The sequence below is a fragment of the Scardinius erythrophthalmus genome (assembly GCF_964197995.2).
Source record: "Scardinius erythrophthalmus genome assembly, chromosome: 14".
Lineage (NCBI taxonomy): Eukaryota > Metazoa > Chordata > Actinopteri > Cypriniformes > Leuciscidae > Scardinius > Scardinius erythrophthalmus.
Genome location: NC_138234.1, coordinates 14,571,234 through 14,592,208, shown reverse-complemented (window position 1 = coordinate 14,592,208; position 20,975 = coordinate 14,571,234). Strand labels below are relative to the sequence as shown.

General features: G+C 36.6%; 2 protein-coding genes across 7 annotated transcripts in view; one reads left to right on the top strand and one right to left on the bottom strand.

Annotated features, from left to right (window-relative positions):
- Positions 1 to 20,975, bottom strand: part of LOC308702510 (uncharacterized protein) — a 207,501-nt gene that overhangs the window by 167,292 nt on the left and 19,234 nt on the right. The window lies entirely within an intron of this gene.
- Positions 1,355 to 15,631, top strand: LOC308702511 (uncharacterized protein). 2 transcript variants are annotated; one of them, XM_081385426.1, is made up of 6 exons: positions 1,355 to 1,446; positions 2,932 to 2,983; positions 6,558 to 7,617; positions 8,484 to 8,639; positions 9,050 to 9,139; positions 13,969 to 15,631. In XM_081385426.1, exons 3-6 carry the CDS (start codon positions 6,574 to 6,576, stop codon positions 14,275 to 14,277), a joined length of 1,599 nt encoding a protein of 532 aa, XP_081241552.1. In that variant the 5' UTR covers positions 1,355 to 1,446; positions 2,932 to 2,983; positions 6,558 to 6,573; the 3' UTR covers positions 14,278 to 15,631. The 2 variants fall into 2 exon arrangements, with proteins under 2 accessions (XP_081241552.1, XP_081241553.1); XM_081385427.1 differs by having other exon boundaries at positions 1,365 to 1,446; positions 8,574 to 8,639; positions 13,969 to 15,625.

Sequence of the window (20,975 nt, the reverse complement as noted above, 5' to 3'; positions counted from 1 at the left end):
TGCCATTCACAAATCCTCTCCCGTGGCCTCATGGGATAGTAAAGTGCCCATCATGTGCGCATGTCCTGACTTTGCTGAGTTAGACACGTTCCTGTGTCGACATATTTTGTTGATCCTGGAACAAAATTCCAGTCTGATAATCGAATCCTATATAGCCATATCCCTAAACCTAAAGCTAACCCAACCCATGAGTTAAATTACTTTAGTATCCGGCACTACAGACTGCATAGCTCAGCTTATGGGGATGAATGAAACATCAACATCGCGTAAGTTGATGTGTTTGGGGATTTGGCCATTAACATATAACATTTTAATGAATGAGATTCAAAAGATCCGAGTCAGTAAAATGATCTGAACTTCCCATTACAATGAAGCTGAAAATGTACAATATTTGTGACGTGGTAACATGATTCACAAGATTCACATGTTAAAACCTATTACAACATGTGCAAATATATTTCACATGAGCTCCACATCATAACCTATAGTAACATGTTTTCCACATGTGCCACGTGCTCCATTATGTTCACATGTGGTGAAACATTGTTCACATGTGGTGAAAGATTGTTCACGTGTGGTGACATGTGATAACATGTGAAACTCATGTGGTTTTTCTGTAAGGGTTATCCCTAAAATCAGAGGGAAAGGATAGGAACACTGATGTAGAAGCACACTGAAAAAAAAGGAAAGCAGCTTTATTGAGAATACTAAAATAATACACTTACAATCTACTTAATACATTTATGTTTGCGATGCAAACATAATTACATTGCATAAACTCCAAGAGAATTCAACACAGTCATCAAAAAGTGATATGATCATGTTGCAATAATATGTTCAAATCAATTAAGACTCAATTTACCATCAAACAGATGGTGTTCACTCAAAATGATTTTACTGCTGTCGAATTTACTTAATTAAAACGAGCTAATACAACACAATTGTGTTGTATTTTGGCACTTAATTTCATCATGTATAATTAACCTAATTCAGTTGTTGCAACATGTAAATATTGCATCAGTGTATTTCTGAAACTGCATTAAAAAAAAGAGAGGTACATGTTTGTTTCAGCTTATTCTATTTTATTTTATAATTTTTATATGATGCAAACAAGGCGATTTGGCTTCCATGCGTTCTCAATCTGAAAATTTAGCAAATGCGGGTTTCTGGGTAACGTTATGTGTCATTTCAGTGCTGGGGAAAAAAGCATATTTTTAGACTTATGTTGAAATGCTGCCCACAAAGTCAATTTGGCTTTTATTGAAGAAAGGAAGGAAAAAAAATTCCCCGCATATATATTTTTTTTGGTCTGTCTTTTTTGAGTTTTTTTTTATTTTTAAATATTCGTGTGCGCGGGAGTATTTGGACTAGAGCGGCCGCGCACGCGCAATATACGACAGGACCGTTGGTCTGGAGAAGGACATCTGAGGGGATTGACTTTATGAGGTAAGATTATCCTTACAAATTTAATATTATATTCTGAAAATATCTGTCCATCTAACTTTAAATACAATAAATAGTTTTTTAAGATAATCCCACACTTTTTAAATCATGTCGACTGTTTATTTCGTCGAGTGTTGTAACGTTAGCCGCTTGGTCAGGGTTTGTCCTGCATAGAAAACTACGAGGTTTTCCGCCTGACCGACTCCATAAAAGTTCGTCCCACTATATTCAAAGTTATCGAAAGCCATTCTATAGATTAATGTGAGGGACAGAAGAATATTTACATCCTAAAATTAAAGTTCAAGGAAACTTGTCTTCCGTCTGCTGTGGCTGCCAATCATTCTCCGTTCAGCTGCAGCATTCCAGCGTGCCTCATACGGTTAACGTTACGACAGTCAGCACGGTAAAACTCTCTCTGATATGATATAATCCCATTATAATGCTTGATCTGTATATAAAGGGCTGTGGATCTGCATAAAATTACTTCGTCTTGCTGAAGTGTAGCACGGTTTCTAAACGATGTCGTCACTGCTACCGGTGTCTGTTAGGCCTCGTTCAGATTTTCAGTCCATCACACTAGCACTAATACTTTAATTGGCATCATAAGCAGAATAACTGGAATTTAAAACTGTAAAGAAACAAATAATCTGTAAACTGTTGGATAGATATACACTAGGATGTGTATTTTTCATACTTTTCAATGCGCACTGTGACTCCATGGGCACATTGCAAACAGCAATATAACTTAAATTGTTTTTCTTTAATGTATTTCATAAGTATACATGTAGTAATTTGTATTTTATTATTAACATGTGAAGATTTTATAAAATTACTGTCAGATTTATTCAAGAATTGCTGAATTGACCTTTCGCAGGGAGCTTGATTGACAGGTGATCTGACCAATCATACTTCGCCATCCGCCATTTTGTCTGACAAAGCAGTCAGGAGAGTTAGCAGCTAGTAGATTAACATAGGAGGATTTGAACTTGTAAAACGGAGTGTACTGACGCCTTTCCGTGGTTAAAACAACATTCATTATGTTTGTTCATGTTTATTTGAGGCTATAAATTAACTAGAAAGAAGAGATGATCGGTTCACGAGCAGCTTAACTGATGCTCTATACAGCGATCTGTCACGACACATTAAAGAGCCACAAAACGGTATTTATTGTTTAAATTTCTTTAAAAAGTGACCAAATTTGAAAGGTGAGACTTTGTTTAATATGTTTAATATCAAACGTAACTGAAAAGTAACCTGGTCTGTCCTGTCTGTCAGCGTGCCGCGATGTATTTTTCACTGCGTGAGAACATGGTGTGGCGTGAGAACGGCGTAAGTTAGCTTGTCGGACAGTAACTAAGGGGGGCGGGTCTTTGCAAACGGTCAATAATACACTCACCTAGTTTAATATGTTTTTGTCATATCTTATGATTATATAATTTTATTATTGTTTTTATTCATGACTAATTGTTTGTATTTCTCTCTTTTCAGTAACATTTGCTGTACATGTGGACTTGCAAGGCCTGTTCAGTAGTTGTAACAAGTAGGTTGAAACTATTGCAGCATTATAGGCTGAAACATAGACATTTTGGACGTAATAGTTGTTTTCCATGTGTATATTTAAACTGCCCATGCTCGTTTAGAACGTGGAATGCTCTTAAGATTCATTTGAATAGATTCCATGTGACTCAAACTAGGCAGAGACAGTCTAAAAATAGCATATTTAATTGCCATATATGTAATTGTGGAGACCTGTACTCCGAGAAAGATTATTGGGCTCATATTAATGCACATTTGAAAAAAAATGAATTGATAACGTGCATGTTTTTACATTGTAACTTTAAAACAAACATCTGTGGTACGTTTAAATCTCATAAAAACAGAAAACATAATTCTTTTTCACTTAAAGATTTTAAACCTGGGATAGTAACTACTACCACAGTAGTTTCACAGGAATCAGATGTTGAAGAGGATGATGAGGTAGAGGCATGTCATGATATAGATTCTGCTTCTGATGTCTGTTCCACAAAGGACCTACCAAATATAATCAAACACAATTTTGCAGCAGCGTTGTTAAAGCTTGAACATTTGTCCCATGTACCAAGTTCACAAATTGATGAATTTTTACAAGAGCTTTACAATCTAAATAGCACTTTATCAATTCCTCTTAATACGGATGTTCTTTGTGATGCTTTTCAGAAGCATAATCTTCAAGTTGAGAAATCTGTCCTGAGTGAAATAGCTACTACACTGTGCACAGTTAACCCTATTCACAAAGCTATACAAAAAGGTGGCTCCCTTAGTTCTGCTTATCAGCGTAGGCAGTATTATAAGGCTAACTTTAATGTAGTTGATCCAGTTGAGTATATCCTAGATGCTAAAAACAAAAAGACTTTTCAGTACATTCCTATTCTTGATTCCCTACAAGTTCTGTTAAATAGGAAAGATATTTTAGACAACATATCACAGGATCTGAAAACACAAGAAACTGAGGCGGAAGGTCTATATCGGTCTTTTAGAGATGGTCTTCATTTTAAGCAAAATAGCTTCTTGTCAGGACAGGACTTAAGACTGTTTGTGGGTTTATATATTGATGATTTTGAGCTCTGCAACCCCCTGGGGACATCCCGCAAAAAACACAAGCTTTGTGCAGTCTATTGGGTGCTGAGTAACCTACCTCCTGGGTCCAATTCATCATTGTCCTCCATATACTTGGCCCTACTATGTAAAACTGATGATGTCAAAACATATGGCTATAACACAGTGTTAGAACCACTCCTAAAAGACCTCAAATCCTTGGAAGAAAATGGAATTTTTATACCACAGCTAGGTAAATCACTGAAGGGTACAGTTATCCTTGTTGCTGCAGACAATTTAGGAGCTCATGCTTTAGCAGGCTTTAATGAAAGTTTTTCAGGGCATTATATTTGTCGATTTTGTACTGCAAGCAAACTAGACATTCAGTCAAAAGAGGTAAGAACAGGTGCTTTCAGCCTCAGAACAAAAGATCTCCACATTGCTCACGTGAGGTCAGCTGAAGATAATAGTACTAGTTGTTTTGGAGTGAAAAAAGCTTGCCCTCTAACTAAAGCTCTTTCACATTTTGATGTTCTAACTGGATACCCTCCAGACATTGCCCATGATATTTTTGAGGGTATTGTACCTGTTGAGCTTGCAAAGTGTCTCACATTGATAATATCAAAGAAGTACATTACTTTAAATGAAATCAACAAATTAATTTTAGATTTCCCATACAAGTGGACTGATAAGACTAATAAGCCACATGTTTTGCCTCAACATCTCTCAAGCAGAAAAACAATAGGAGGTAATGCTCATGAGAACTGGAGCTTGTTACGTTTGCTTCCATTTATAATTGGTCCTCAGATTCCTGAACATGAGCCTGCATGGCAGATTCTCTTGGAATTGAAAGATATTGTAGAACTCGTTGTTGCCCCAGTTCACAATGACGAGTCCATTGCATACCTAGAATGTAAAATATCGGAGCACAGACAAAGATATAAAGAGTTATTTTCTGAAGAGAGATTGCTGCCCAAACACCACTACTTGGAGCATTACCCGCAAATAATCAGGCTGTTTGGTCCTCTTGTGGGATATTGGACAATCAGGTTTGAAGCAAAGCACAGCTTCTTTAAACGAGTCATTAGACATACCAGTTGTTTTAAAAATGTCCCACTCTCCCTGGCTACAAAACATCAGCTAATGATTGGGTACCAGCTGACATTGCCAAGTCTTGATAAGTCAGAGCTAGATGTGTCAAGCGCATCTGCAGTCCCAGTGCATATTTTGAAGGACGAAATAGCTCAGGTTGTAAGGCACAGATATCCTCATCTTTCTGAAATCCATATCACAAAAAACGTTTGGAGCAAGGGTATCAACTACAGGACAGGAATGATTGTAGTTCATGGATCTGAAGGCGGATTACCTGAATTTGGTCAAATTGAACAAATTTGTGTTTTGCATCAGAAGTTGTTCTTCATTTTAAAAGAGCTGTGTGGGTGGTATCGAGAACATTACAGAGCTTACGAGCTAAGTCAGTCCCCTACGCAAGCACTTAGTCTTGTAGAAGTCAGTGAATTAACTGATGAATACCCCTTGGCTGACTATTTGGTTGGACGTGTGCAGATGGTAACACTGAAGAGATTTGTCTGTGGTAAAGGTAAGAAATCGAAACCTAAAAATATATTTAAAAACTAAATAAATCTATATATATATTTATATATTGTGAGACAATGGATGATAAATAGGGATATGAATTTCTGCCAAAAATGCCATTCGAAAATCAAGGAGCAAAAGAATATCGTTCGGGGAAAAAAGCACATTCTCACAGTGACAGAAAGTGAGGCAATTTCATCAATTTGTCATCAAACTGTTAATTGAACATGTTCTTGTCGTTTTTTTTTTTTTAGATAGTTTCTAATTCATATTAATTGGAAGAAGAAAAAACTAAGCACGACAGTCCATTTCTGCATTGCCAAACCAGATGCTCGTTAGACTAAAAAATAAGATAAATGCGGTAGGAATCAGGATACATTTTGAGTTTATGCAAACCTGCCTTGTTACCGGCAATAGCCTACTTTTTAAACAAATTAGTTTCAGTTAACCCCCTGGGGTCGGCGCGATAGGCTCGTTTTTTTCCGTATGAGTGCAAAAAAAAAAATAGCCTAACGGCCGGTTCACACCGACTGCAACTACATCACTACAGCAGCAAACGCGACTCCTGCTCGCGCTCTGAATGCACTCATTGATTAACATGCACGCTGAAAAAAATACGTGCTGCTCACGTGCCAAACGCAGATGTAACCTGTACTAACTAAAACTAATTGCTTGTATAGAACAAGCAGTGCTGATACTGGTGAAATAGTCAGATTCAAGGATCGGAACTGTTAGACAAACAAAAGCCCAACAAGCTTATTGTCAGGTTTATGTTCTGTCATGTGGACCCTTGTTTTATGATTCTGTTTCCTTTAGTTCCTATATATAAAAAATGTTGAAAAGAATATTGTGGCCAAACTTGTTTCACCATCAACATGATTTTTTTTGGTTTGCCCACAATTATTTTATGTGTTCACCATTTGTTTGTTTTTCTCTTTATACAGACAAAGACATTGGACAATGACGACATCTGTACTAAGAGTAATTTTAGGCAAGGACAGCTGCCAGAGAGTTGTTTTTCCAACTGGCTTGCCTGAGACATTGACTGAACTGGAGGATGTGGTAAGGAGTCAGTGTAAACTTCAAAGTGCCTTTCGCCTGCAGTTCATGGACACACTTTTTGAGGACCAGTTTATGAACTTAACTTCAGTTAATGAAATAAAAAACAAAGACACAATCAAGATAATACACTTGACTGACTCCCTCACACCTCTGTCTGGCACAATGAACACTTCAAATTCTGCTCCAGGACATGCTGAACTTCCCTCATCCTGTTCTTCCGATACTTCTGCTCCAGGACATTCTGAACTTCCCTCATCCTGTTCTTCCACTACTATCATCCTCTCCTCTCCAGAGTCCACCACACGATCATCTTGGCCTGATACATTTAGCATTCCACATTTCTCCTATGATGCAGAATATAAACTTGAACAGGCCAATGGTGTCTTTAGAGAAAAAGGAACACTACTTATCCCTGATATTAAACTCAAGTCTGACATACTCGAGGGGTTGATCCAAAAAATTGTTCAATACAAACTCTATGTCACAGACAGGGAGTTTGAACAAGTCGCAGATGCACTCACGAAGAGGCATCCATGTTTAGCAGAGAGGGGCTCAGACACTGGCTATGGAGGCTGGAAAGTGAGTCTAAAATACAAACTTTCAAACTATCGCACACATCTCAGAAAAATTGGTTGTCCTGAAGTTACTGTAAATGAGTTAAAAAACAAGCCAGATGGAAAACAAAGTCCTGCCTACAATGTCAAGAAACCCAGGAGAGGTGAAGTGGACTACTGCCCGTCCTACCCCATTGGAGAGAATGACCAAACGCTAGAGACTGCCAGAGTAGAGCTCCTTTCTGATGTTAAAACAAGAAACAACAGAGAGACTATTAAGACTAAAATGCAGCGAACATTTGCACTAAGAAGACGTGAAGTTCTTCGTTGTGCTCCTATGATCAGCGACTTCCTAACAAGATGGCCAGCTCTCTTTGATGTGACTGAGGTTTGTGACGGGGGTTTACTAGGGCTGGGTATCGATTCAGATTTTACAATTCGATTTGATTTCGATTCGCAAGCTATCAGTTCGATTCGATTTTGATTCACACAGGACATTCACGTCATATAATTGCATAGGCTTGACATCGCGATTGCGATATGATTAAAGTACCCATGAAATCAAAATTGACCCTATTTACTTTGTTAGCGCATATTACTAGTCTTGTGGTGAACAATTAATCCGTGCAAGAAAATATTTTAAAAAAAAATTTTTTACCATGGTAATCTTTAATCAAAATCTGAAAATGCCCCTCCCCTCTGCATTGGAGGACCTTCTCTGATGACGTAGGTTTGAGGAATTGGTTTGGGCAACGCTTAACCACTCCCCTCAAACCGTTAACAGAGGCTTTAGTCTGCTATGAGCAGACATGGAGAGGAGGAGCGCTTAGAGTAAAACCCTGCCCTCTGTTCAATATTCCTTTTCACTGGGAAATACGTCATAACACTGGAGAAAAGTCGTTTGCAACTTCCGGTTCACGGGGACTTTAAATGTGCAGCACTAGTTGAGGTTATTGTATGATTAAGATAAAACAAACAAAATCTCACAGCATTAGCTATAAAATGGAGTTTGCAAGCCTATGAACAGTGGAGGAAAACTAATACTGGCTTTTGGGTAATAGATAAATAAATGTGGAAAAAATTTTATTTGTGGCGTTTGAGAATCGATTTTGAATCGACCACATTTAAAAAAAATGATTAATCGAAAAATCTATTTTTTTGCCCAGCCCTAGTGTTTACTACTTGGTGAATATTTATTGTAATGAGGCATAGCTTATTGTTGAAAGTGCTTTCATGTTAATTTTCTACTTTCAGGTGAATACAGAGTTTAAAAGAATCACGACCATTCCTCTACAGTCAAAATTTCTATCTCAGCTTGACCTTCACTATGCAAATTTCCTGAAGGTTTTTGAAAGGCGTCCAGGACAGCAAGGCAGAATGCTGAAAGAAATGATGTCAGCTGTAATCCAAGTAAGAACAACAGATAGTTAAAGGTGTTTTTTTCGTGTGCTGGGTTCGCAATGTTTTTGTCTACTATAGTCACTGTGTCTGATTATGATTTTGACTATGAATTCTTGTCATGTAGTAGACATGAAACATGTCAAGTCTACACGTTGCAGTGACGGTTGTTGTGCACTGACACTATTTGAGATGAAACAATTGATTCTTGAATCCTGACACTCATTGTAGTTTACAGATCAATGCAACACCCTATGTCAAACAGATCAGGCTGATATCAAATGTTAGAGATGAGGCAGAAATATTTCATTAAAATTTTCTATAAAATTCTTAGTGAATGAGACCCATTTAGCTTTATTTGTTAGTGTTGAGTAGTGTCTATAGCTGACCTTTTTCCATTTCTGCTCTGACTTCTTTTTAAGGATGACATTGATGCATCACGAGAACTTGCCATCAGAGGACTCTGCATCTATCTTAATGAGGACCCTAAAGATCTTATGCAGGAGTATGTGGTAAGTGGTTATAGCTGCATAGACTGAACTTGTTTGTTCTAGTTTTAACGTCGCAGTCGTCCTCAACCCCCCCACCCCGTACGCAAAAAATAATTTCTAGGTTGGCAGGTATGCTATGAACAGTGGAGGAAAACTAATTCTGGCTTTTGGGTAATTGATAAATATGGAAAAAAATCGATTTGTGGCGTTTGAGAATCGATTTTGAATCGACCACATATTAAAAAACGATTAGCCCTACTAGACAAGTAATTGGCAATGTCACTTTGTAAAGAAAGACTACACGCCCACCCGTATACGCATTCAAACGTGCATGCCTATAGATTAAACATGTAATATGTGTATGCCGTACAGCCAAAACAATCTATGTTGCATTCATTTCCTGTTATCACTGTAAAACTGTTTTGAAACCATCTGTATAGGCTATGTGCACAAGAGTAGTGACGAACTTCCGCAATTGTCAAAAGTCGGCATATCAGTTTCTGGTTTACAACTGTCTTCATCCGCATCAACTATAAACAAACAAGATGAGTGCTGCTGTTGTACAAGAAAAAGTTTCTAAGAACTGTAGGTGGATCTAATGCCCGTTTCACACATACTCCGTTTGCAGTGTGTGTGCGGTGCAGGAGCAGCACGCAAGTGCTTTCACACATGCTGCGTTTGCAGTGAATAACTGATACGCGGCTGTAGTAGCCTACACAAACACATACTTACTATTTATTTTATTTAAAATCCAGAAGTTATGCTGCAACTTTTATTTATAAAAAAAAAGTTTTGTCAGCATTGCGATTCTCTTTGTACACATTAGGGGTTGCACGACTACTGATTTCTGCTAGGCGATTTCTTATCAAAACAATACTCGAGTTACTCGACTACTCGTGGTTCATGCTACTGTAAATAAAAAGACATGAAATAGCTAGATCTTATCAATAAACATTTATTAATTCATAGCCTAATGCAACAATTACATAAGTAAACTCTCAAAACATTATAATTATGACATTTCATTTTTAAATTTTCATGTAACAGTCTAAAGCCAAATAAATAGCCGTTCTTGTCTTTCATTTCAGACGTCTGCTTCTAGGGGCCGTTCACAAATCGCGTCTTTTTCGCGCTCAAGGTCGTTATTTCAAATGTAGGCGCGCGGTGAGTGCGCTCATAATGGAAGCAACGTGGTGCGCTTTTTTTTCCAGGCGGGTTTTTCCTTCTCATCTCAAGAAATATATTTAGTAGTAAAGCTAATGCAAGGGCTAGAAATCAATTAATCTTTTGCTGATACTTATTCGTCGTCATCATGGAGAGCGCAGTTCATGGTTGCATAGCAATGACAGACGCCATGGGAGCGGAGCGCAAGCGCTTGTAGGAGACAGCGGCACGGCCACGTTTTTAGACGCAATATGTGAACGGCCTCTTGAAGAGTGGGCCAATTACAATATTTTTGTCATCCTTGATGAAATACTTCCACAAATTTGACGTGTGGTGTCTGTTGGTGACGTTCACCATTTTTAATTAATTTATGGTTAATGGACGCTCGAGTAGTCGATTGTTTCCTACAGTTCAAAATGGCGAAATTCGACAAAAGTATATTCGTTTGCCTTATTATTTTTGTCATTCGTTTCACATTTATGACCTAAAAAAGCTGTCATATATGAAATGTTTAGTTAGCTAACGTTACTTACATCTTATCTCGCAATTGACCGTAACCTGAATCGTCAGTTGATCGCTCTGCTCAAATTCACGCTCAGCACAGCAGCTTCTTTGAACATAAAGCCCGCCTACTTTGATTTGATTGGTCATATCAAAATATTCTGACATTGATGAGCAATGACAGACCAATGAGACTCAGATGAACACACACACACAAACAAACACACACCCTCTGTTTCTGAAGTGCTCTCTGCGTGCTCAGCGCCGCTGCGGATTGAAGACCGCGCTGAATCTGATTACAAGACTGAAGCGCGAACATTATTTCATATAGAGCTGGTAAGTCCCGCCCCTTCCGTAAAACACCGCTGGACCTCAAAGTTGAAAAACCGTCAATGCAAGTGAATGGGAGAAAATAATTATTTTCTGATCCCGTTTGAATTGTGCCATGAATTGAACATATGTTGTCTGTGAATTTTTTATATAACATTTCATGTTACGAGTTTGACAGTATGTGGTATGATTCTTCGGCTAGCAGTTGTGGAAAAGACATAACGAGAAAGACTACATGTCGCATATGTGACGTCACCCCATAAAGTTGACTTACCCGTGGTTTTCACCAACCTCAACGATTTTGTTCTCTCCCTGAAAGAAGGCGATGAAGTGCATCAAAGACACAGCCATGTTTAGCAGGATCCGTGAGCTAGTGTCCGTGTGCTAGTGGTGTTGACGTTTCAAACGCGTTGAAAGCAGCGAGAGTTGTAGTCCACAAAGTGCTCTCACACAAAGTCTAACCGTATCAAACTTCTACCCGCTAAATTATAGCATTCTTTACACGGAAAGTTATATAAAAAATTCACAGACAACATATGTTCAATTCATGGCACAATTCAAACGGGATCAGAAAATAATTATTTTCTCCCATTCACTTGCATTGACAATTTTTCAACCTAGAGGTCCAGCGGGGTTAGCGGAAGGGGCGGGACTTACCAGCTCTATAGCCCTTCGGGCAGGCCGTCTATGCATTTTGGTAGCCCGACTGGAAAAAACACAATAGCTATCGATCCTCGTCGGACTACTTTCTTGTCAACAAGTGGATTCAGAGCCATCGCATTACCAATGTTGTGATATTACTGATCATGTGAAGATTTTGCAGCGGCGCTGAAAATCCAGCGGCGGCGCTGCGCCGCTGCTTAATACATTGTAGGGGAAACACTGCCGCATACACGTTTAAACCAAGCGGCAAACTCCCCGTCTCTTTCTTGAAACCAACACGGAAGTGAGTTAAAGATGAACTGAACTGAAATAATCAACGTTGATAACGTTTGTTTATGACAATTAAAAGTAAATTATAAAAAAAATTGAATTAAAAATATCAATATAGCTCTTTTTTTTTTTTAAGCAACACAAAAATTGCGTTTGTTAGTATAAGAACGCTGGCAATTCCGATGACGTCACCGGCATGGTAGAACCTGCGAAGGTATATAGGCAGCTATAGCTGCAGGTCCTATACACAGACGAAAATAAGTAATTTTAATGGCATGGGTATCTGACTACCACCACACGCCCGGCCCAACACATTAACTGTAATTATGAACCCAAGCCCGATTTAAACCTGACCATTTTTTAATACGTGGGCCGTTATAACCAGGGGCGGCGCCAGATAATTTTTTTAACGCAGGTGCTGAGGGGGTGCTAGATATACAAATAGTATTAATAAATGAGCAAACATAGGACACTTACTATTTAATAATCAATTATTTTAATTATCACAATTAAAGTATTCATTTTATTCAATTGAACAAGCAACATTCAGCATAGATATATTCTTATAGATGTATTATTTTTAATAATGATAATTAATAATTAGCCTAATTATTTCAACATATCTCGTTATTTCGTAATATGTAGCGTACATACTATCTGTGCTTGCAACAATTTACTTGAACTTCATAGGCAATATATCTATGGTTTAACGGTTTAACCCATTTGAGAGGCGGCCAAAATCAGAATTTAAAATGGACTGAATAAGTTCTCTACGAACTTGAACGACTTGAGCGATGCCGTGCTGACGGACCATGAAAGAGTGACTGACATGTATGCACATATATCACTGTCATAATCACTGTCATACACAAACACTCTCGAAGTAATACACAGTCTCACTTGTAGCCTTGTATTTTAACTATTATAATATTTCGAAGGGCAAAAACAGGAACTTTTAATTGGCTTTACCCACTTTAGGCTTCAAAAATGCTCTTCAGAAACCTACGGGTGACGTCACGGACACTACGTCCATATTTTTTTACAGTCTATGGTTTAAACACAATTTAAACAACGTAGGGCTATTATTCCATGCATTACTTACATTAAGTTTCTCAAGCAAGTGGTCAAATATTTAACTTAAAATTGACAAAAACAGCCTTTTCTTTTGCATTTAAATTTTAATAAAATAAATCTTGCATGTCACAAAGAATGTTTTTCCACCTCCACGAATAAGACGAGTGTTGTTCATTATGTCGCCTTGTTAAAGCAAATTGTAGTTTTACTTGCTTTACCCAGGTCTTCTAAAAGTAAAAAGATGACTGAAAAATAGTAGTATATAATTAAATGCATTTTTGGTAAGATAACTACATTTTATTTAATTAAACGCATTTATGGTGAAATTACCACATTTTCAGGTCAATCTTTGTTCATTTTGACCACGAAACTTGCACTGTCACTTTAATTCAGCATTTCCAGCACAGCAAAAATAGACTCGGTGCGGAAACGATCACTGCACTGCTGTATACTGTATTTGCCTGTATGCACCTTGAGTGGATCAACGGACTGCAACCGCGTGCAGTGTGATCTAACCTGATAACATGGGTACGTAAGGAGCACTACTGTGTGCCACTTTGCTCTGCTTCAAGTCGCTAACAGCCATTTGAGCTTCAATTTCGCTGCACAAAATAGACATTTTGGGTGACGCGCAAGTAAACCGGAAACAGATATGCCGACTTCTGGCGACAGCGAAAGTTCATCACTACCCTTGTGCACAGAGGCTATTAGATTAGTGTTTATGTACTGCAAATTATTAAAAATGCACTTGCCCAGTAAAAACTCTAAAAGCCTTATGGCTTTATCCCTTATGGTTCGTGTTAGTGTTTTAATTATATACCCATCTAATCTTTTAATACTTTCTTCAGGACATGGATGAGGATCTGTTTCACAGTGCCATTGAGAAGACCACCATGGGGATCTTCGTGATAAAGCACATTGCTGAGAATGAACCCCGAGATGTGGGAATTGTCCTTGAGGGTGTCATTGTGCTTCAGGACCTTGAGAATGTGGCTTTTGCAACTACAATGTTGTTTGGTCTAATTTATTCTCTTAACCTGAAGTACCCCACAACGTTGCGCTACACTTTTGAGATTTTGCAAAAAATCATCATGGAGTTGGATGGGGGTGAGCTCTCTATCAAGGCCCAAAACTTCAAATCCAAACTTCACCTGTGAGATGTACTGCTTTTTCACAGGATGCATGAACTAACAGTTCTGAGTACTGCCTTTCTTAGGCACTTACAGTTTTGAGGTTTCTACACATTCAGCACAAGTTCTACACATTCAAGTTGTGCAGAGGAGTCAGAGGACAGTTTTTTTTTTTTTTTCTGGAAATCAAATTATTTGTGCTTCAATGTTCTATTTGTTTATAAAGACAGTTTCATGAATGCAGGTATGAGATATAACTCATGTTCATGATCTTGTTAAAACATTTCTTATGAAGAGTTCACTTCGATCTAAAATGGGCATGCATGCATATTGTGTAGAAAAGGAAGGGTTTTTTTCTTCTTTTTTTACACACTAGTTTAAGTCATTTTGATATTTAATCACCAAAGAGATTCTAAAAAGATGTCATTTCATAGTCATTTCAAGATGTCAAAATTTTGTTCAGTTCTGGACTGACCGTTTTGATGTTTACATTACACAAGGTCTGCACATTAAATGTGTTGAAGAGAGTCTGAGAGAACAAAGTTCTCTTTGAATTGTGCAAAATTTAGTTTTCACAGAAATTTGAGATGTTATATTCTTATATATCTATGATATGAATCTGATGGTCTTTGTAAATGAGATTATATGTCTAGCTAGAAAATAGAGACTGCATCCATCAGATTCAGTACTTGTACTTTTTACTTGCATAATTTTTAAGTGGAGTCAGGACAGTTTTTTTTTTTATTTCATGAAATCAAATTATTTGTGCTTCAATGTTCTATTTGTTTATAAAGACACAGTTTCATGAATGCAGGTATGAGATATAACTCATGATCTTGTTAAAACATTTCTTATGAAGAGTTCACGTCTTCGATCTAAAATTGGCATGCATGCATATTGCGTAGAAAAGGAAGGTTTTTTTTTCTTCTTTTTTTACACACTAGTTTAAGTCATGTTGATATTTAATCACCAAAGAGATTCTAAAAAGATGTCATTTCATAGTCATTTCAAGACGTCAAATTTTGTTCAGTTCTGGACTGACCGTTTTGATGTTAACATTACACAAGGTCTGCACATTAAATGTGTTGAAGAGAGTCTGAGAGAACAAAGTTCTCTTTGAATTGTGCAAAATTCAGTTTTCACAGAAATATGAGATGTTATATTCTTATCTATGATGTGAATCTGATGGTCTTCGTAAATTAGATAAGTCTAGAAAATAGAGAATGTTACTGCATACATCAGATTCAGTACTTTTTGTACGTTTTAACATGCATAATTTTGTATTGAAATGAATGAATGTTCAATAAATGGTTTAAATTAATGCTTTTTTATTGTTTTGTACAAAAACACATTTAAGTAACCACATAAACCATTAAAAATGTAATAAAAAAATTATGTAAAGATAACTTGATTAGATTGTGTAGAATTAACATGATCCAGGCATCAATCTAAATTAAAAGAATAATGTTCTGCTAAAATGATTGAATTATGTTAGGTTAACTTAAACAGAGCATGTACACATTACTTAATTAAAATACAAGTGATTAACACAAAACTATTGTACAGAAACTATTTGAATGTGTAGGATACTGGGAACACAAACAAATTATGTGGAACCAGTGTCCATAATTCAATTGAGTAAATCCAATGGAATTTTTTTTTCAGTGCACCTAAACCTATTTGTAAGCTTAAACTTTACATAAACTGTAAACTTGTCCTTCAAATCTAATTCTCGGTTGTTTGGAATGTTATTCTTGGATCAACAAAGATGTCGTACTTGGTGAAATCATTCATGCACACTTCAGAATCACGGTATTAGGTCATCCGTGTACTTTACTCTTTTATGAGGACTGTGAATCAGACATAATTCTTTTGTCACATACAGTTTTTCACCTACTATAGTAGGGAAGTATGCAATTCGTCCTTCATTTGGCTTATTTTAAAGAAGGCATCAAGTGTATCCTTAGCGTCCTCCAATCACCCATAATCCTTTGCATACATTCCAATTCATGAACAAGAATGAGCAGAAAATGAATCCGCACTGATCTGATCTTATTTCACCATACAATGCAAGACAAAATTTTTTTTTTTTGGAGTTGATGTAAATTAATCACATAATGATAAGCTGTGCATAATGTAATCCAATGGGAGATCACAGGTTATCGTTACCTCACCTGCACTGTATTGATAGAAAGCCAGTTAATACAAAGGTTTTTAATAGTATTACATAAAGTATACAAATGCACTTACTAGACTGTCTCATTCTAGCGTTTAGTGCTGAGGAAGTCTTTAGTCAGCCTTCAGTTTGAGAAGTATCCTCTCTCTTCTGAATGAGCAGGAGAATCTCAGGGAAAGAGGTACAAGCATTGTCTCATTCATGTTGCCAGATATTGATATAAAACAAGACAAACAAGACACAAGCCCAAAATAATCATAAATAAATCCAAATGCTTTATATTTATATAAATAAGACAAAAATATTGCAACCTTCACTTCCCCACTTTAATAACTCCATAAACTTGATCACTTTATGAGCCAAACTCAAACCACAAGCCCAAAGATGCTTATAATAAGTGGACATGGTAACACTTCAAGAGAGGACCCTGCAAAGTAGCCTTCCAAGAACAAACCCCTTACACACACTTTTAGGGGATTCATACCCATATTTAAATGTGTCACTGCTGAATCTTTACAGTGTGTACATGGCCTTTAGTGATTTTGATGAGATAATTTGTGTTCTTTAATTTTAACATGTGATTAATTTGGACTAAAGGTAAAAAGGTATAACATCATAAGCAGCCTAAAACATCTTTACAGCTGAAAAGGTCTACAATTGTTCCTGGGGTTAAGAGTAAATGTCAAAACCTCTGTAGAAATCAGTTTAAAGCTCACCTCTGTGACCTAGTCTAGTCTCTTTGTCGATACACATTCATATCTTCAAACATATGTCATCTTGTCATATATTTGGAATTTTTATTTGATTATTATTATTTTCTGAGCAGGCTTACAGTAATTAAGACCTAAGGACCATGTACATCTCATCATGTGTTGTTTCTGTTGTAAAAAAGGCAGGTTTTTTTGCAGATGACACAGCTGGAGCTCCAGGTGTTGAACACAGAAGATAGCTTTAACCTCTTATAACAATTAGCCTACCTTAAAAAGCTATGCAATGTGGTATAATGTTGGGCTATTGATATATGTCATTAATGTGTAAAATACTATATGCAAGGCTATAAATGCTTTAAAAACTTTTTAAAAAATGTGTGGCCCTTTTCTTGAACATTTCCCTATATGCATACATACTGCCAATTATACTAACTTTTTATTGGATTTTTAATCCCATTATATTTATTTTATTCTCATCTCTTATCATTTAATCAGTTATTGCTAATGTAGCCTATTTCTTTTTAACTAATTGCCTTTTTCTTTTACTTATGAACAACCAGCCTGCAACTTCACTAGCCTAATTTAAGTCCCACAGTGAGCTGTGGATAATTCATTAGAAAGAACCGACTCATGAAGTCATTCGTTCGGGAAACAGACTACACTGGTTGACGTGTATGTTTTTGATTCACTAAGACCGATTCACGAACGAATGATTCTAATGAGTCGGTTTGACATTAGAATCATTCATTCGTGAATCGGACTGATCGGACTACACTGGTGGTCGGTGATGCCCAGTACAGACTACAGACTACAGAAATTCAGAAAGCGATCCGGTCATGGACGTACACAAGGATCTCAGTGTTTTTCCCGAGGTGTATATAATCAAAGTCGTGAAATAATTGCCTAATAATAACCATACTTAAGTGGTGCAAAGTTATGGTACAATCATGCCATAACAGACTTGCTTATATCTGAGCTTTCTTAGCGGAATGTAACAGCGCTCGTCAATGTCAGTGTTTAAGAGGAAACATCAAATCAAAGAAGGAGGCTATACCGCCACGCTTCAGTTTCGTTCAAAGAAAGAGTGCGAGTTGGATGCAAACTACTCCGTGTTTGTTAAATTTCGTCGTTGAATAATTGTTTTATCTGGTAGGCTATAGGGTACGTTTCCTTGCAGCTAGTAGCCTATTAATAACACACACAGCTGTCTAGCCTACTAGCCGGGAAGTCGGTCATTTCGAAACCATCTATTTTACAGCCTAAAAATTGACGTCCTGACGTTCAAATACGGAAATGTTTTCTTCTGATGCCTTTTCCAAACACACACACTTGCGGTCTTTGCACTTGACTACTTGCATGACAGGCTATTTGCACTGGCATGAAGTTGGTTTGACGTTGGACGTTCGATATTCGCATATTTAGGGACCGTCTCAAAATTACATGCGACATTGGTATAAACGTTTCTAACTTCAATAACATTTAAAGACAATGACTTACAGTCATAAAACCAACTGTACATTGTTCACCCAGGTGTCAGGTATGATGCACACCTTTTAGATTTTTGATATTTATGACAATAAACTGTTAAATCATATGCAAATATTGTTATGTATTTCACTACTGTATGGGGTCATACACAAAATATGACAATATTTAAAGCTCAATAGCATTTGAAGACAAAGACTTACAGTCATAAAACCAACTGTACATTGTTCACCCAGGTCTCAGGTATGATGCACACCTTTTAGATTTTTGATATTATGACAATAAACTGTTAAATCATATGCAAATATTGCTATGTATTTCACTACTGTATGGGGTCATACACAAAATATGACAATATTTAAAGCTCAATAGCATTTGAAGACAAAGACTTACAGTCATAAAACCAACTGTACATTGTTCACCCAGGTCTCAGGTATGATGCACACCTTTTAGATTTTTGATATTTATGACAATAAACTGTTAAATCATATGCAAATTTTGCTATGTATTGCACTACTGTAAGGGGTCATACACAAAATATGACAATATTTAAAGCTCAATAGCATTTGAAGACAGTGACTTACAGTCATAAAACCAACTGTACATGACCCCATACAGTAGTGAAATACATAGCAAAATTTGCATATGATTTAACAGTTTATTGTCATAAATATCAAAAATCTAAAAGGTGTGCATCATACCTGAGACCTGGGTGAACAATGTACAGTTGGTTTTATGACTGTAAGTCATTGTCTTCAAATGCTATTGAGCTTTAAATATTGTCATATTTTGTGTATGACCCCTTACAGTAGTTCAATACATAGCAAAATTTGCATATGATTTAACAGTTTATTGTCATAAATATCAAAAATCTAAAAGGTGTGCATCATACCTGAGACCTGGGTGAACAATGTACAGTTGGTTTTATGACTGTACGTCATTGTCTTCAAATGCTATTGAGCTTTAAATATTGTCATATTTTGTGTATGACCCCATACAGTAGTGAAATACATAGCAAAATTTGCATATGATTTAACAGTTTATTGTCATAAATATCAAAAATCTAAAAGGTGTGCATCATACCTGACACCTGGGTGAACAATGTACAGTTTGTTTTATGACTGTAAGTCATTGTCTTTAAATGTTATTGAAGTTAGAAACGTTTATACCAATGTCGCATGTAATTTTGAGACGGTCCCTAAATATGCGAATATCGAACGTCCAACGTCAAACCAACTTCATGCCAGCGCTATTTGCTCTATTTGGGACAAGTGTTCAAATAGGCATAGCATAGGCCAAAGACTGCAAGTGTGTGTAGAACTTTGAGTAGGCTACTCGATGGGACACACTGAAGGGCACTACACCTTGGCATTTTTAAGACATGGGACAGTCTTGCGCACTTACTTCCTGTCGCGTGCACGCGCTCTCAAGTGGCCATCAACTTGTCTCCATCTGCTGGATTACTGATGTAACATAAAGGCACACTGGCTGAACAAAATAATTCTAAAAAACAACAAACAGTTTGCTCTGTTAACATTTATTTATTTACTGAACATTTATTTAACCATAGCAAAAGTAAATTTCTTATGTTAATTGTTTATTGTTTATTTCAAATTAGACAAATCTGATATAATTTGAATCTTATATCTGTTAGTGTTATTTAACAGTTGATATACTTCTTTAATGCTTAGCTAAATATCAGAAGACACTAGCCGAGTTTAAATCTGAGTTGTGCAGCTGGGGCATGTTGTCACACTGCGTTACAATGAGCCCTTATTATAACTATGATATTCTATACTTTCATGAATTCTATTGAGAAACCATGAGTAAAAGGTGAATAAAGACTGAGAGTCAATGTCCAGAAATGATTCATTATTATTATGTTTTGAACTATGCTGTATAGCGGTGTTTTCCCGTGTGTTTGTTGTCAAACTAAAAAGTTATATTATTTTAAATTATTTTTAAAAATGCCATTATTTTATATATATTAAATGTTAATGATTGTATTGTGTTGAGAAAATATTTTAATCTGTCTTGTTTATTTTTTGATTAGATCAGATAGCATTTTACGCTGTCATATGTTACAGTGTGCTCCACCTATGGGGCATGTTGTCACATTTCACTTCCGTTCTTTCGGGTTAAATCAGGAAAAAAGTATACACTGTATTAATGAAATAAAACCACATAATTGTATTAGACGTGTGGGAAATTAATGTGGGAAAAAATAAATACTCTAAATCCTAAGTAAGTTTACACAAACTGAGAAAGTCAAAAAGTGTTAGGTTGTGCCCCGCTCTCCTCTACGCCCTCATTAGATCTCAGTTGTTGACTGTCATGGTAATATCACTGCTTTT

What these genes read in the sequence shown, in the direction of transcription:
- LOC308702511 (XM_081385426.1), top strand. Translation starts at nt 6,574, where the DNA reads ATGACGACATCTGTACTAAGAGTAATTTTAGGCAAGGACAGCTGCCAG. An exon ending in CTCTCTTTGATGTGACTGAG is followed by an intron (nt 7,618 to 8,483) that starts GTTTGTGACGGG and finishes TTCTACTTTCAG; the next exon opens with GTGAATACAGAGTTTAAAAG. An exon ending in TGATGTCAGCTGTAATCCAA is followed by an intron (nt 8,640 to 9,049) that starts GTAAGAACAACA and finishes CTTCTTTTTAAG; the next exon opens with GATGACATTGATGCATCACG.